Genomic DNA, 18,140 nt, shown 5'->3' on the forward strand with positions numbered 1-18,140 from the left:
GATCAAGAAATTATAAATTAAGAGTTGAAATCATAAAAATATATAGAAATGTCGGTTAAAACAACATATAATTGAGAAAGTCAACACGAATTAATCTTGAAATGTGTGTTTGACGATACACGGTTCTGTTTGGTTGCTTTCGGCTAAGGTCTCATCACACTCATGGCTACAGGATATATAGTGTATGATGAAGAATCAAACATGAAACAAGAAAGTTTGCATAGTTCCAAAATTTCAAGGTACTATCATACACCTAATTCTTTGTTTTTGCTTTTCGTACCGTTTTAGGTGCAATTATTTTGTTCAATGATGCTTTCTTTAATGAATATTTCTTCCGAAAAATAAAAAATAATTGAATTGATATTTTTTTTATTATTTTAATGGGAGATATAATTAGACTTTAAATTATCTAAATTCAAAATTAATTTTAAATAAAAATTATTAACTAATTACAATTTTATTTGATAATCTTTTATGATATATTTAAAATTATCTTATCAAGGTTTTGTTAACAATATTTAGAGTGTAAAAATCAAAATCTCAGTGTGTTCTCGGTATCTATTCTCTTTTCCTTCTATTTCCTTTATTATTTTTCTAATGTTATATCAAGGCCCAGTGATGGCATTCCATCTTTTGCTTGTGTGCTCCTTCTCTGTTCTTTGCTATTCTATAATTTCTTATTAGATAAAACGTTTTCGTCGTCAAGTTCCATTTGTTTCTGAAATTGAAACTTCAGACTAGTTGTCTGCCTAAACGCTCTCCCTGCAACCCCACCTTCTGTCTCTTTCTATAAATCAAATCACACCCATGGTTTTGCCCTTCTTCTAAAACCATGGTGATAGCAGTATTCTCTCTTCTTGGCCACGCAGATATAATCCTCACAGGCCACTAAAAGACAACCCTAAAGTTGAATTCGACCTCTCATCTTCTCCAAGGGTTTAGGGTCCACAATGCCAACCTTTTCTTTTGTTTCTCTTCAAGCTATGATGCATGGCTCTCTCGTACCATTTCTTGCACAACCTTATCTTTTCTGCTTCATCACACCATCAACCATAACTTTCATGTCCATGGCCCCAATGGAAATGTCATCTTCTGTTGGACCCATTTGAATACATGCATGAATCATGATCACCCATTTTGCTCAGTGAGGCCATTGTTACAGAGGAAACAAAGAACAAATCATATTTATCTTTCACACTATCTTACAACCTTAAAGAGGAATACATGAACAAAACATCAAACATGGAGTGCATGTTGACGCGACTTTGATTCCATTCTTCTCCCATTCCTTTTTTACAATAGTACCCCCCCAAGCCCTCCCCTTTCCTCCATGACCATAAACCCTTTTTAACATTACTAGTGGCGATGGTGCAGACACTCCAAAGGAGTGGTTGGGAACCTAGCAGTGTCACTGCAGTAGTCATATGTCATGTGGTTAGCCCTAACCCACAGAAGCTGATGGCTCTGGTGCACATTGAGCGCAGACAACGTTGGCTCATCCCACCAATACCTCTTCTCGCCACTACTGCTACATTTCTTAGCGTTATCATCTGCTGCTATCGATGCTGGACACTCGCATGCATTGATTTCAAATCCTTTGTAGGAGGCAACGAAGGGTGCGTGGCTCCAATCAGTCTTGACACGGCCACCTTGTGTAGCCCAATCGTCTGCATTCCATATTGAGCTGTATACGCCCATAGGTTGGGTCCTTGGGAAGGGAATCCCTTTGTTTTCCATATTGGTGTGCAATCTAATTGGGGTATCATCCACTAGAAACCTGAACACAAAGATTAGAGCTTATACTAAATATAGTGGTAGCATATCATCCACCAAATACTAGATTAACCTAACAAAACAAATTTCTTTCCAATTAAGTAATCTTATCCACTTTCCCCAAATTTGTCGCATACCTTCCCAATTGTTCAAAACCACAGTGAATTATTTAAAACAACCAAACACAGGTTTAGTTGCAATAAAGCCAAGAAGAGCACCATCAGATAACACACAATACAGGAGCTAACAATCAAATGACAGAATAGCAGGCATCATCATACAGCTAGGTAGGTAGAAGAATCCAACAAGCACCGATTGTATTTTACGTACGGAAACAACTATAAGCCAAGAACCATTGAAACACCATTACAGGACGCCAATCTGTCATTATCTTTGTTAATCGTATGGGACCCCATTTGCCCATTTGGCATATATATTCCAAGATCAGGTCCCACTTTTTTTATGGGTTTGGTTTTAATGTGTAATTTTGTTCTATAAAGAGACCAATGACATACACCACGCACACGACTTTCATGCACCACGAGCATGACCTAAGAGTAAGACATACAGAACTGAACAGCACTGAAATATACCATTTCCAGTGCCATGGCAACAGGCTTTGCCTAGCATGCATGTGAAATTATGAAGCAACTCCCCCGGGTTCATGCACAGACCCCCATGTCTATGTCAGCATGCATAATGCACATAATGATATTAGCGAGCTATGCGTGTGTGTGTGTGTGTAGCGAACATGAATCTAATATACAATATATTGCACACGAGTAGAGAGGAGCATCTTTTTGAGAGAAAGTGACGAGGCTTACACAACATGGCGCTGGTTCCAAAAGATGGAGTAAGAGTGGAAATCCTTAGTAGGGTCAAACCAAAGGCTCAATCTTTGTTCTCTATTACCCACACCATTAACATACACATTGGTTTGAACCAGGTAAGGTTCACCTGTGGTGTTGCCGAGGAACTCAAAATCAAACTCATTGTGATTTGTCCCTTCGGATGCCATCTGTTTCGTCAAAAGATCAAAACTTTAGACAGAACCCGCAAATAAAATGTCACTATCAACATAAGCATAATTAAATAAAAAGATACACACACTAAAAACATACATGTTTTTGACTTTACTGACGTGATGATAAATAATTGTTGTGTGGGGACTTAACTAATAAATGCAAGATAAATGTGGACTTCAAAGAAATTAGGAGACTTAAAATTAGCGGGTAGAGATACTAGTACTAGCCTACTCATCAAAGCCAATGAATTCAAGATTAAAAATTGTTTGCAACTCAGTACATTTTTCTTGAAAGGGGACAAAACAAAGGTCTGGATCATGGGATAATCCAGCTAAGCAACAATCAATTCTATTTCAAGAGGCTGGGATGAAGGGTAAAAACTTTTTCTTTTTTTTTTTAGCTTTGATTGAATTGAATGTACTTACATAGAAAGCAGTAACAGTTCCGGCAGAGTCACCCTCTACAAGCTTAATTTGTACTGTGACTTTCCCAAACATATACTTGCTTTTAGATTGAAATCCAGCACCTGGTAAAAAAAATCCCATTAGTCTATCAATACCAACAAGAATAAAGCTCAGAGAAACCAAACACAAGAACACACATTTGTGGCTAAAATGTATTCGCTAGACACATGAAAACACTGCAAGAAAGCTGCTGTTTACAAACAGAATCAGTGGAACATTTAAAGCCAGAAGCAATCTCTTCATACAGAAATGGGCTTAAGAAGCACAAAAACTTAGTCAGCAATGAAGCTAGCAGTATTGGTTCAAAGTTTCAGTATTTGCAGAGAAAACGAAGCTTATTTACCAGAATAACTATCAAGTTTGAGCCTAAGAAGCTCTCCTTCATAAGCCAAGTGATCTTGAGCCCAACTTGGTTGAAAGAGCTCATCAAACTTGGCTGGACTAACCAAACCCACCATTAAAGAGAAACCAACAAAGAAACCCAACATTTTAAATGCTAAAACGGCCATTGAAATGAGAGAAAGAAGCTCGAGAGAGAGTGTGAAGAGTGAAGCTCTCTATCTACTCTGTAATGCTCTATAAACGAAACACACAGCCTTTTTATAGCCCCAAACTCCCCTCTATTGGCTTCCTCTATAAGTCCCCGTTTAAATGATTTTTTAAAATTAACGATTTAATTTTACTGTACCATTAGCCACTTCAGCAAATGTTATACCACGTCAGCAAATTTTATGCATCAACTCCCGCTCAATTCAGCATTAAGACACTGTTTGGGACAGTTTCTTTACTTAATTAAAATTAATTATAATATCTAAATTTAATTTAATTGATCAATAAATTTAATTTAAAATTGTTAAAATATATAATTAAATCCGTTTTATTTTATATATTACCCCATTATTTTCATTTTATTTGTTTAAATATATTTTTAAAAAATAGGTAAATAAATATTTTAAAAGGATTAGTTTTAACATTAATTTTTTCTTTTTATTAAAGTAAATCAGATGGATTAAATTTTTATTTTTTTGTATTATTTTTAAAGTGTTAATTCAATTTAAAATTCAATTGTTAGCCGAGTTTAATAATATCAAGGTTTGGGTATTAATAATAATAATAATAATAATAATAATAATAATAATAATAATAATAATAAATTATGTTGTTTATTATTGAATTGGGTAAAATTCGGGGTTTTTTTTTATGTTTTCCCGGGACGGGAAGCTTGCACCCCACGCCATGTCATTTGCCACGTCGGAAGAAGAATGTGACAAGAATTCCCAAGAAATCTGAAAAATAAAAAATGTAGCCGTTACTGTGTTGCTTTGCTTAGCTGGATAAAGCTGGTCACTGTGTGATGGAGGTTGTCTCCTATTCAAAAGGATCAGCTGCAGGTATAAGCCAATAAGCCCATGTCACGTGGTACAGTACAGCTGTTTCATTGTCCTGTCCAGTTGTCACTGCCAGAATTGAGTTAAAAAAAAAAAGTTTCCCTCTTTTACTCTCCTTGCATTTGATGTCTCTCCTTCGGACAAGAAATGAGAACACTCTCATGGCTGTGTTACTAAACCCCACTCGCTCTGTGGGAATGACACGTCATAACTATGGTGTTTAAAAACTTAGCATTTTGTAGTTTGAAAATTGTTTTTCAGTAATCTTACTTGTTTAATTTTAATATTTATTTCTCACAAGTTTTTAAAATTGTGAATGTTTTATATTTAAATTAATATAATCTTATAAAAATATCACTTAAAATAAATATATTTTAAATACATGTCTAACCTCATCTAGATTAAGATCATAATCATCTATGATATCTTTAATGGAAGAAGAATACTATAAATAATAACAACTATATTTATACATTTTAATTAGAGTATAGTTTCACAGTTCTTTTAATAAAAAATATCTATCATTCATCAAATCTACTAAAATATTCAATTTTTTCATGTTAAACTTGACTTCTTAACTTCTGGCTTGGAGAGGAGAGTGCAGTGGAGTTGACAAGGTGGGGGAGGTGAAGCGGGGTGAGTCACTTTATCTTCTTTGTTTTTTGTGTTTACTTTGATGATGACATAGCCAGCTGGGGCACTATACAAAGCCACATCTTGTTTTAATTAAAGTTTTTGGTGGGAATTAATTCCAAAGGAAAATACTAGTAGTTTTTTATTTTATTTTTTTTTTAATTTCATGACCTTTGAGATGTGTGCCTAATCATGGAGAATTTCTTTTATAATATAGTTGTACCACTGTATGTTGATGTTATGAGACGGGCAAGTGAGGGTCCAAGATTTAAGGGGGGTAAAATAATGCAATGATCAACTCCCTTGTCATCGTGTCTTTATATTTTATTTATTAATTAATATTGTTTTGTCACCGTAAATCAAAGATTAAGATGGAGAAATTCTGTGTAATGGTACTTGCCATCATTATTTAGAAGCTTCATGGTATGGAATAAGGTTCAACGTGTAGTATATAATATTGTAGTTTATTTCCACTCCATTCCTTTATTCCACTTAAAAGTATGATGGATTTGGCTTTAGTTTCAATGATTATGGAGCAATAATTCTCCATTGCCATCCTTTCTCTATCTTGATGGAGAGCTCCATCACCAATGATTCTACATTTCTTAATTTCTTATCGGAAAGTTACCTAATCAAGTTGTTATTTATTTCACATTCTTAATCTTTCTAATATATAATTTTTAGACTTGATCTGATCTAAGGCTCAGATTTCAAATGTTAACTGGATTATTGAGTTGTTTAGATTAATTTTTTTTTTAAAAAATCAAAATAACATCGTTTTAGTAAAAAATATACAAAAATCAACGTATTTCAACCAGATCACACCGAGTTTTTTCTTTAATTTGTCTCGATTTCAACCATTGGTCGACTAAATCCAGGATCGACTTGTTGGGACAGGTCCGGTTTTTAATGTCATGCATAATTCTCTTTTTTTAATTAATTTTGTTTTTTTTTTATTTTAAATTAATTTTTTCAATGTTTTTAAGTATTTTTAATGTGCTGATAATATTTCTTTTTTTTTTTCAAAAAATATTATTTTTAAATGAAAAAAGAAAGTACGAGACGCGCTCTTAACGGGCAACTATGATTCTAAAATGGTTAGAGAAAATGACAGGGAGGCCCTCACAGAACTGGTGTCACCTTTACCATGCACGAAGAAAGAAAGGTTCACACATATCCAGAAAATCATGTCCACTTCACTCTGCTGTGTTAGGAGAATCTCTGACAATCCAATGAAACTTTCCCAAGTGGCAAGAGATATTTCTTGCCTTAGAAATATCTAAGAGTAGTACAACACCCTACTGCATATATAGTTTAAATTTATTTTCGTGGGTGAAAACTTCCCAGCCAGCCAGTCTTTATTGCATCCAGCTGGCATTTTTTGGTGCTTGATTGCCATTGGTTGCTGCTGTAAATTACAAGATTGTTTTCCCACACGAGATGGGGATTTTCACGGTGGATAAGGTGTTTTAAAAATTAATAATAGTTATTTTTTAAAATATTTTTTTATTTTTATAAAATTGTTTTTAATATCAAAACATCAAAATAATTTAAAATATTAATTTAAATTAAAAAAATAATTTTTTTAAAAACACTACTTTATTATTACAATAAGTTTTGTCATTATAGTTTTGAAAATAAAATATATAAATTATAATTTTTTTATAAAAGAAATCATGACTTGTGACATGGATATATATTAATTAGTTAAATACCTTTCAAATTACAATTAAAATAAATTGTATTATTAATCACACCACACCTTCGAATGAACTATATATTTTAGCATGTGATGTTATTATACCGCACGATTTTTTTAAAAAATATTTTTTTATTTAAAAGTATCTTTTTAGATGTTTATATTATTGTATTAAAATTATATAAAAAACAATAAAAAAAGAATTTTATATATTTTTAAAACACATATAAAAAACAAAACCTAGCGAGAGCTCGTCTATATCCACGAACTAGGGGCAAGGACTCTTAATTGGTGTCCTAAAAACAATAATTAGCAGTGGTTGTAGTTATGGACCTCTTTAATCCACCTAATGGATCAGTTTCACAACACTAATTGCATTGACAGCTCAGTACGTTAGCTATAATATTAGGGATGGGTTCTTCTTTTGATTTCCAGCTATACACAATCCTCTCCTGTTTGTTTTTTTTTTTTATTAAAAATATTTTTTAAAAAATTAAATTTTTTTATTTCAAATTAATATTTTTTATTATTTTTATGTACTTATATAAAAAATATTTTTTAAAAAATATTATTTTAATATATTTTAAAATAAAAAATACTTTAAAATCCAAAATTTATAACACTTGTTTCAATAGTTGTAGGTTAATGATATGATTTTAAATATTAGATATCTACTTGGATTTTTTAATCAGATTAAATAATATATTAATCAGTAAAACTTGTCATAAAACCAAATTAATTTCAATAATTCGGTAGTGAAAAATAATAATCTAGATATAAAAATTCCGTAACAAAACGTTGTCGTAAAACCAAATTAATTTAAATAATTAATGATGTAATTTTGTCTCAGTAACAAGGTTTTGCCATTAATGCTGGGAGTTAACCCAGATTTCTTTCTATGGTTGATTAAGCACAATTTGTTTCTTTTGCGTGTTTCAAACTGCGATTTAAAATTGTTTTTGATTTAAAACACATTAAATTATGTTTTAATATTTTCTAATAGTTTTTATATGAAAAATTAAAAATATTTTTAAGTAAAAGATACTTTTAAAAAAAACACAACAAAGATTTTAAATGCATGCCTTAATCATGGATTCAATGCATTTAACATTCTGGTTGAGCATTGAATTTTTATGATCTACTGTGAGTTCACGGCTGGGGACTTTCTCATCCTCTTTTTCAGAAAAAATCGAACACGGATTTTAATTCAATTGTTAAATCGACTAACTATTTTGGCGGCCGTATCCACTTCATCAAATCTCTATTTTTTTTTTTGAATTATTGTGATTGTTTTTTTAAATTATTTTTTATTTTAAAATATATTAAAATAATATTTTTTTATTTTTTAAAAGTTATTTTTAATATTAATACATCAAAATAATTTAAAACCACACACAATCAAATATAGAAAATCAAATCGGAAATAGTAACTTAATTATTAATAGGTTGTTTGGCATTGAGATTCAACATGTTTTTTGAAAAATTTCAAATTTTATTTTTTTGTTAAAATTGAGTACGGTTTGTATTTTTTAGATCGTTTTAATGTGCTGATATCAAAAATAATTTTTAAAAAATAAAAAAATATTATTAACATACTTTTCAGCACAAAAAACTATTTAAAAAGCAACTGCTACCACACTCCCAGTCACCCTCTAAATCTCTATTACTTTTTAAAAAACACACAATCATCTCATAATTTATTTATTTTCTGTCTGGGTATCCGGCGTGCCATCAATCTAGTACGAATCACTAAAGATTTCGTGAGAATCCAAGGAGATGATGACCTGAGAAAGCCAGATACATCGATTATAGTGATTAAAAAAAGGTCCTAATAGAATAGCAGAGGGCTGCATAGGGTTCTTGCAGTCATGGGCAAAAGCCAGCTAATACGAAGAGAGATTAAGCAAATCCCGAAAACTTAATAATTAATGATACCACTTTTGATGAGGCCTAGCTATTGTCACGTGTCAGAATCTTACACGGGCAAGACTGTGGATGCACGGACAGCATGCAGTGGACTGCACGCATGTTGACGTATACATGTCCTATCCAACATGGCCTCCGATCCTCTCTCTCTCTCTCTCTCTCTCTCTCTCTCGCAACTCTCAAAGCCTGTAAATAAAAAATCCCTTAGGCGAGTTTAATCCGCTACATATCATTCCAGAATTGCTACGGTGCTGCTGTCTTCAATTACAGTTTAATTATAATATTAATTTTGAATTCAATTGTATTTATACATTTAAAATGTATTTATTTTTTTTATACCATCTCATTACCTTTATTTTGCTTCTTTGAAGATATCTAAAAATGAACAATGTAGCGTAATAAACAAGCGAGTGAACATCGTAAGGATTATTAGGACACTTTCTATTCTTTGATTGGGGACTCGTGTTTGAGCTCAGGCTGATGGCTGCAGAGCAGGGCGGAGCAAGTGGAAAGGTGGGCCATTTGGGCAGAGAAAATGTGTTTAAAATATGGTGGTGGGATTAGGTGACGGCAAGGAGGAGACATTTGGGAGCAATTTTGCAGTTTCCAAGTTGTGGAATTTGAGGCGACATGGCTTCTCTTACAAGAGTCACTCACTTACTTGAGGACAAAGTAAATTTTACTGTATTGTTCTGTTCATTCTTGTTGGGTATTGATACAACCTGGAAACAATTAATGGATTTGGCATTTCTTGTTGCCTTTTACGTAGAGCATGATTGACTTTTCCGTGTTTTTTTTTTTTTTTTTTAAATATGATATTATTTTAACCTCTCATGGACCGAACATGATTCTTTCTGAAACAGAGAGGTTTATAGAATTGTTTTAGTGAAGATAGAAAGAACCTACAAATAGTTCACCACCATCATAGTTTTTGAAAACCATTTTGTTTCGTTTTGAAAATCAACTGTGGATTTCTTAGAAAAACAATTTTTATATTTATAATTTTGTTTTTCAAATAGAAAAATAAAACGAAAATGGTACTAAGAAATCCTGAAATTATTGTTCCTTGTAAATGTTGAAGACAATATTGTCAGGTATGGCTAAACACAAGAAATAGCAGATTCCAATTGCCCATGGGCATGTTTTTATTCACTCCAAGCAATCATGAAACTGTGGATTGAACCCAGAAAGAGTTTTGAGGAACACAAGAACAAACGACAGCAACTCGTACAAAAACCAACTTCCAAGAACCAGCAGCCTCCACTTCATATAATCGATTTATTCCTTGTTTGTTCATACTTCACGCTACAAATACGATGGCTCCCATCTACAGAGGGATAGAAGACAAAAAACGGGGAATTTCTTACCATGTTTATTACTTATATAGTCTGCAAAAACATTGCTCGAAAAACTTGTTCCATCGAATGTCGAAAGATGCCGAAGTGTTTGGATCTTCAATGGACTTCGGTTTATGGAAGGAATAAACAAGTCTTTTCACTTCGAATAGCTAAACTATTATCTGCTAAAGAAAAATCCTCTGCACAACGTTAACAGGCAAAGCATAAGCAGGATCGATGGCTTCTCATGAATCTCAAGACAACATTGTTTTATTATTTTCTTAAGAACCAAAAATGTTTTGTACACAAATTAAAAATAAAAAGAAAATCCTTAAAATTGAGTCAATGTTTAAAAACCAGATTCGTGTTGGGCTCTTTCAATGTTCTTCACATTCATCAAAAAAAGAAAACAATTTTCACATCAGTATGACAAGATCGCCCGTATTAAACTAAGCATGTATGGTAAATTTGCACCAGGTCTCAAACTTTTAACCATGCACAATCATTTTAAACATTACACCAAGCTCCATCTGTGCAGTTTTTTATGCTAGATTATTCAAATATTTGCTTAAACAGCAAAAATAAGGAAAACCCAGAAAACAAAAACAGCTAAAAACAGAATCAGCATGACTGTAAAGACCAAAACAATGTAGTTCAAGGGAGATAAAAGGTGGTTATCTGGTTATTGGCCTGTTGTTATGATCCTTGGTAATCGACGTGTTCAATGTGAAACTAATCAAAGTTCCAATCCCAGAATTCTTGGATTTCTTGGTAGTTCAGTTGTCAGAGACCAGCAACCCCTGGAGGCCGGACTTTTAGCATTGGGTCCCTCTTTGGGTCTTGGTTTTCTTGCTGAATTTCTGGGCTTAGCCTTGACAGATGGCTCATTTAGGGCTTTATTTTGAATTGGGTTTAGACCTCAAACTGTTATCTCCTAATAATTTATAGAAAAAAAAAAAAAAAAAAAAAATATATATATATATATAGACACGCGCGCATGCATGCATGCGTGTATGGACCTATATATTGCATAATAAATTAAAAATTTTTATTAAGACAAAAAAATAACTTGTATTTGATTGTATTTTCACAATGCCCTTTATTTAAAAAAAAAGAAGAAGGTATACATGGAATAAAAATTAATAATTTATAATATGTAAAATCTATATTTATATAAATTGATTTGGGTTGACCTAACTTCTTAGCTAGATTAATTTTTAAATTAGGTCTAATAACTATGGTTCAAACATCTCATATATTTTTTATGCATCCTCCTGGGGTAAAAAAAATACACAAAGCAACAAACATTGGATAGCAAATCGTAAATTCGAAGGAAAAACAATAAAAATATCAAATTCTAGCAGGAAGTTTTTGAACAATAAGCTAGTATGAATGCCACGACGTAAGGTTTATTATTATTATTACAAAGTAGAGGTTTAAACTTAACATTTTAAGAAATATAGGGGAATTTAGATGCTGGTTGAGTTTAAAACCACCCGATTAAGTTCTAAATTACTGGTCAAGCAACTCTTTTTTTTTTTTTTGATAGAAAAAACTCGAAATAATATGGATTTTTGAAAAAAAAAGTTTTTTCCCTTGACCTTAAGTTTACCTCACTCGAGCTATGATCTGCTGGGCCATTTAAAACTCAACAGAGATGCTTGTGGCTTAGCTCATAAAATAAATGACATGTCATTTGCTTATTACAAACGACAGGTCCTCCAAATTTGAAGTACCCCTTCTTCTCCCTTCACCAAATCAGCTTCTCTGTGACTGTCCACACACCAGTACTCTGCGCATAGTGAAAGAACGACTTATCGTTCATATTTTTAACAAAGCCGCCGCTTTCTTCATCCGGGTTCGCTCTCTTTCTCTTTAATATCTCTGTTTTCGTTCAAAGTTTGTGTTTTTTTTCTTTTTTGTAACTATAGTTTGATTCTTTTTTGGATTTTTTGAAGGCTAATGGAAGATGACGTTTCAAACCCGTTTCGTAGAATGTCAATGCGAACTCGAAAGATTGCTCCAAAAATGGCAGCTGCGCTTGCCAGCAATGATAACAGAACTCAGGTTTCTGTTTTTTATTGAAAAGATTGAAAAAAAATAATTGTTTTGCAATTGTTTGATCACTTAAAGAAGAGAGTAGTGAAATGGGGTTCTGTTTTTAAATGAGAAGATTGAAAAATTTTATTGTTTTATTGATGTTTGGCTGACTTGAGAAAGATAGTTGTAAATGGGGCCTTGTTTTTCTTTGCAAAGATCGAAGCTTTTTGTTGTTTTACTTATGTTTGGTTGATTTAAAGAAGATGGTTTTGGATTTTTTTCTTAAGGCAGCAATTGCTAGACTTGAAGCATTGGAGAATGATTATACAGGGATGGAAACAGTAGAAGCTGTTGATGATGACGAGGCTTCTCTTGATGATGACGATGATGGTATTAGAGTCTCTCATTCATTTCATTCTTGTGTTTTTTTCTGTCTGGAGAATAACTTGTTACATTTTCCGTTTATATGCTTTGCTTTGTATGGTTTCAAGTTGAAGAGAATGTCCTTCGATACATTGAAGGCGTGGAAGTGTTTTGTGTGTGTGTGATATGTTTATGTCTGCCACTGTCGTTTTATCTTTTGTAAGAATTCTATGTAGCCAGCGGGTTTTGTTTACTAGCATTCACGAAGAAGTATTCTTGTATGCATCTTTTTTCTTCTATTTTTTTCAGGGTGCCAGTTATCTATGCTAATGCATCTTCTGTTTTGGCAAGACAAGCTTCTGGTGCTTTACTATTTGGATTGAAACATGTCACTTTTTGTGAATTTGATTTTCAATAATGTTATGCAAGGCTATGTCCCGTATTTATGTTTATTTACCTTTATTTTAAAATGTTCTCTAAGGGCTCAGCATACATTTATTTAAAAAGGTTTCGAACTTGGTAATTTGATCATCAATCCATACCCAGTATTTGATTCTTTGAATGGGGGTTATGTGATCTTTTGAATAGGGAGAATGATAAGCCTTCTTGAAATTCCTTCCAAGTTTTTTTAATCACCAGTAGTGGTAGTTTAACGGGATTCCTTAGCAAAGTGAAAGCTGATCAAATTGTGTATGTTTTTTCTCAATATTGTTTTCAAACATTCTTTGATCTCCATTGCAGTCTATATACAAAAGAAGCAGAAAGGCACAAAGCGTAAAACTCGGCAAGCAAAAGCGCTTGAGAATGCTAGGAAAGCCCCAAGAAATTTTTTGGAACTCTTACATGAGGTATGGATGGAAACGTTCATTGTCTGACTTGTATTAATTGTATGAATAGTTGGTTTTAAGTGTTCAACCTATGAAAACAGGCGAACCTGGAAGCTTTGCCTCCGCATATTCCATCCTATTTGAGGGCAGCAGTGGGACCTCCAAGCTCTACCTGCCGCAGGCATTTCTGCACTGTTTGTGGGTTCACTTCCAATTATACATGTGCGAAGTGTGGAATGCGCTTTTGTTCAATCCGGTGCCAGAAAATACATGATGATACCCGTTGCCAGAAATTCGTGGCCTGATTGGTAAGACTTGAGCCAGGCTGTTTTTTGTAGATATAACAACACTTCACCTCCATGAGCTCACTTTGATATACTGGAGCTATTTTTGGATTGTGCCACTCTGATTTTCAATATGTACATTGGATATAAGAAAAGGGAGGCTGTTTTTCCATTGGTCTTTGTAGATTTACATCTATATGGTTTGATTCAGTCAGGTGACCTAGGGTGCATTTTGATTGTCAATTTGCGCATTTAGTCTGTAGGAAGTAGGGCTTTGCTTCTCTGTCTACAGATTTGATTTTAATGTAGCTGGTAAAAATATAGTTGGTTTGATTCACTCAGTTGACTTGTTTTTTTTATTTTTTTTTTCTTTCAGACTGAGTTTTTAATGAATCCCAGGATTATTGGCTGTGTCCCAGGTTGCTCTTACACATTTTTAGCAAATGTGTTGCTAGGTTTTCCCATGTTAGTAGATCATTTAGGACACGAACAGAGTCATTATCGTATCCTACGAGCTAAATCCATTTCATGGGACAGACAAGTTAACATTTGCGAACTACATATTACTTACTGACAGTAAAATGAAATGGAAGTGATATTCCAACTTCTCATGATTCAGAAAATTTTCTTGATTTTAAAACAAATACACTCAACCCAGACACGTACCAAATCAATTGCTTAATGGAACATAGTCCTTGTAGGGAAATAACTAGATAACAAGTAGAAAATAAGCTAGCTTAGAATACAATCATCTCTGGATTCAGACAAACAAATACATTTATATATCTTAGGACTGACTTAGGACTGACTTGAGAAACTGTAAATTGATCATCAACTGAGAAGACTAGATGCAATTGTTGGTGAGCCTCTTAATGGCGTGATCTTTAACACCGAGGCAGATCAAGTGGGGGGGGCTGTACAGACTGCAACATGCCAACTCCATTCTCAACTAGAAAAGCCATAGCCAAACCCCAATTGAGATGTGAATCTAAATGACAGTGCATGAGCCAAATTCCTGTTTCAAACCAGGTAAGCCAAAGCGAGGTATCATATCAGTCAATCTGTTCAATATTGAAACCAAACTAAATATATTAAATGTATATGCATATTCTCCGTGTTACCTGGATTATCGGCCTCGAACCGGATGGCTACCCATCCACCAGGAGGGGTTCCAATGGTATTCCTATATGGTGGATCGATGAGGTTGAACCTTGCTGGATCTTTTTGAGGGTTGAAGTTACCAAAGCCTGACCCTATAACTGCGAAATGGTATCCATGGAGATGCATTGGGTGGTCCTCAACTGTGACTATACTGGTATCCTGAAACACTATCTGTACCCTTGCACCAAATTTCAATTTGTAAAGCTTAGTTGCTTTAACAGGCTGCCATAGTCCTCGGCTGACGTTGCCAGTGTAATCAAATTTTACAGGGGGGACAGGTGGAAAGTCTGTGGTAAAGATTCCAGGTTGGCCTTGGTAGTAGGCCTGCATTAGTGAGTTTCTTTTTGGGAGTACAAAAGACATATTGTTTACGCTAGCTGCGAAACGAGTTCCATTTGGACCTTGGCAGCGAGGGCTATTAGGATTGGTGCAGTTGATGAGTCCTAACCCCACTGTAAAAAATAGGTTTTCATCGATCTGAAGTGGGACTTTAACCTTGGAAGGGCTCCTTAGACGGGAAGTGAATGCAATCGCACTGTTTGTGTCGTTGAAGCCTGGGAGTCGTGGGAAGATGGGTGTTGACTGCTTTCCTTTCTTGGCATTGCCAGGAGCTGTCTTGTATTCAAGGATTGCAGTTGTGGTGGTATTGTCAAAAGGTGCGTTGGCTGAGTTATAGGCACGAGCTGCCATGTAGTAGTGACCTGGGGTTTGATCAGCAGTGAGGAGGACATCAGTTGTCTGACCAGGAGCTATCATGATGACTGAGGTTGTGAAAGGTTTGGTGTAGGCAGCATCAACAGCAACTACTGTCAGTCTATGGTTGGCCACTCCAAAGAAGAGTTCTTGGTTCAGGGCAGAATTTATGACCCTTAGGAGGATTGTTTCCCCAGAACCCACAGGAAATCTCACAGTTTCTACATTGTCAAAACCACAACAGAAGTGATATTATGATCAATGGTTAGTGGAAGTTAACGTTACAGATTAAAATTAGAGCTAAATAAATCTGAAAGCAAAAAAAAAAAAAAAAGAATAACTGGCGAACCTTGCTTTGAGCATCTATAGAGATCGCCAGGTTGGCCATTGATGGTATAAGCATCGGATATATTTGGTGCTGCACCTGTGAAATCTGCTATCCTCAAGACATCCATAGGGTTCCTATCCCACCACTCCCCTGTTAATCAACAACATAATCAGCTTCCAGTTATGCCACCATCTAATGGTTTGAAGACCTCGGATTGAAAATGAAAGACGGGTTACCGAGAAGAACGGGAATTTCTGCCCTGGGCATAGGGAATGGATATGGAAAGCCCAATTTAGGATGAATGATTAGAGCACCATAAACGGTGGCTCTAAGCCATCTGCTATGAGCATGCCACCACAAAGTCCCCTCTTGATTTTCAATCGTGAACCGGTATGTATAACTCCTTCCTGGTCGGATGGGGCATTGAGTGACACGATCAGGTCCATCCGCCCACGGATTTCGCAGCTGTCGGACTCCATGCCTGATTAATCCAGACAACAACAATTGATCATGAGTTAAAACATCCATGTATGTATATGCAATTCTCTCTTCTTTTTTCTCATCTACTTGCATAATATGTTTGACAATTACCAGTGGAGGGTAACATTGTATCTAGCATTATTGACTGCTTTGATCACAAGAGAATCTCCATCGCGCACTTCCAACGTTGGTCCTGGAAAAAGTCCATTCACTGTAATTGTGTTATGGGTTCTGCACAGCCTCTTCACTGGTTTAGCTTGAATCTGTTTCCATCCACACGAAAAGGAAAAAAAAAGAATTTACTTCACAGCTTTATATTCTATCACAAGCAAAAGATAAGAAGATAGTGACGAAGAGAACACATACAACAAACTCTCGGTAGTGAGTTTCTGCTTCAGAGAAATGAGCTTGGAAACCGATGATTACAAAAATGCTAAGAAAAAAGCAGTAGGAAACTTGCTTGACCGTCAAGTTACGAGTCTCCATTGCTGTGTAAGCTCGTTATAGATGATGTGTGAGATATAACCTAGAATGACTGTCTATTTATAGTAAGATAAAGCGGGAAAGGACAGGACTTCAATTTCTTTCTCTTTTCTTCCTCTCTGAAAGGGATGTTTTGGGCAGATGAGATTATACGAGTCAACAATGACACTCAGGAGTTTGAGGACAGTTTAGTCCAACCATCAAGGGATTTGGTGCACCCACTTGCCCCCATCAATATTTTGATCAACCTAATGAAGATCCTGCGCTAAAAGGACTAGGGCACAGACGAGGGACCAATCACATGATCATGCTGCTGAGCAGTTCAACTCATTTTGCCATGGTATTTGGAGGCTTGCCTTAAAGGCTCGATACCTTGATTTGTTTTTAGCACCGCAGCGAGTTAAAATCTACTCTTCTTTCTGTGGGCTATACGTGCTAAAAGCAGGTCTGAGTTCTTCAGTTGGGAGGTAGGTATCATAATTCTTCTTGTTTTTCACTTGATTGACTCTTTATGTAAAAGGAGTCCTCTTCCCCACTTGCTTCACACAAGGTGATCATATGTAAGCTCCAGGCTCTGGTTGGAAAATCATGCTTTTAATATTAAATCCGATGTATATGTATTGAATTATCATATCGTTAGTTCATATATATTGAAATTTTGCGAAGTGGTTTAGTTATGGAGCTTAGAGTCTAATTAAAGATATTTTATTAATTAATTACTCTTTGAATGTACTTTAAAAAAATAGATGCAAATAAAAGAGAAAAAATTTTAGATGGAAGTATTCTTATTATAATGAATTTTTTTTTTTTTATTATGGACCCATAAATTCTTTCTTCAATGTGTATTCATAAATTAATTAGCAGGACGTGGCTAGTTAGTACCATAAAAGTTTTTACTTAAGATTATGCTGAGAAATGAAATGACTTGAGAAAAATAATTATTTATGATTAATAGAAAACTAAAAAATTATGAGACTTGAGAAAAATAGTATTATTTCATAAGATTAAAATTATTAAACTAACCTAGAAAATCTAATAATTGTTAGAGAATAATATAAATTATATCTTAAGATCTCACCTAACAGTTTGAGCTATTGGATTAAAATGTTTTATGATATGATATCAGAGCTTTAATAACCAAGTGGTCACGAGTTTAAATCTCACTAGTCTTATTTATTTGATAAAAAAAATTAAAAACAAGGTAAAATAAGTTTATGCAAGTTTCAAATCCAAAAT

General features: G+C 34.2%; 3 protein-coding genes across 4 annotated transcripts; 1 reads left to right on the top strand and 2 right to left on the bottom strand.

Annotated features, from left to right (window-relative positions):
• Positions 1-1,153: 1,153 nt before the first annotated feature.
• On the bottom strand, positions 1,154-3,841 carry LOC118039498 (xyloglucan endotransglucosylase protein 6). Of its 2 annotated transcripts, none has more exons than XM_073404115.1 (4): positions 3,609-3,841; positions 3,224-3,327; positions 2,598-2,791; positions 1,154-1,777 (listed from the first exon to the last, which is right to left on the bottom strand). In XM_073404115.1, the coding sequence occupies exons 1-4, from the start codon at positions 3,769-3,771 to the stop codon at positions 1,357-1,359; spliced, it is 882 nt and encodes a 293-aa protein (XP_073260216.1). In that variant the 5' UTR covers positions 3,772-3,841; the 3' UTR covers positions 1,154-1,356. The 2 variants fall into 2 exon arrangements, with proteins under 2 accessions (XP_073260216.1, XP_034902096.1); XM_035046205.2 differs by having other exon boundaries at positions 3,224-3,324; positions 3,606-3,840.
• An 8,103-nt stretch (positions 3,842-11,944) lies between these two features.
• Positions 11,945-14,100, top strand: LOC118039497 (SWR1 complex subunit 6). Its single transcript, XM_035046204.2, has 5 exons — positions 11,945-12,103; positions 12,204-12,312; positions 12,573-12,675; positions 13,390-13,496; positions 13,577-14,100. The coding sequence occupies exons 2-5, from the start codon at positions 12,208-12,210 to the stop codon at positions 13,778-13,780; spliced, it is 519 nt and encodes a 172-aa protein (XP_034902095.1). The 5' UTR covers positions 11,945-12,103; positions 12,204-12,207; the 3' UTR covers positions 13,781-14,100.
• Positions 14,101-14,343: 243 nt separating this feature from the next.
• LOC118039496 (laccase-3) lies at positions 14,344-16,948 on the bottom strand. Its single transcript, XM_035046203.2, has 6 exons — positions 16,788-16,948; positions 16,533-16,684; positions 16,178-16,422; positions 15,963-16,091; positions 14,881-15,834; positions 14,344-14,774 (listed from the first exon to the last, which is right to left on the bottom strand). The coding sequence occupies exons 1-6, from the start codon at positions 16,905-16,907 to the stop codon at positions 14,644-14,646; spliced, it is 1,731 nt and encodes a 576-aa protein (XP_034902094.1). The 5' UTR covers positions 16,908-16,948; the 3' UTR covers positions 14,344-14,643.
• Positions 16,949-18,140: the final 1,192 nt, after the last annotated feature.

The sequence above is a fragment of the Populus alba genome, chromosome 13 (assembly GCF_005239225.2).
Source record: "Populus alba chromosome 13, ASM523922v2, whole genome shotgun sequence".
Lineage (NCBI taxonomy): Eukaryota > Viridiplantae > Streptophyta > Magnoliopsida > Malpighiales > Salicaceae > Populus > Populus alba.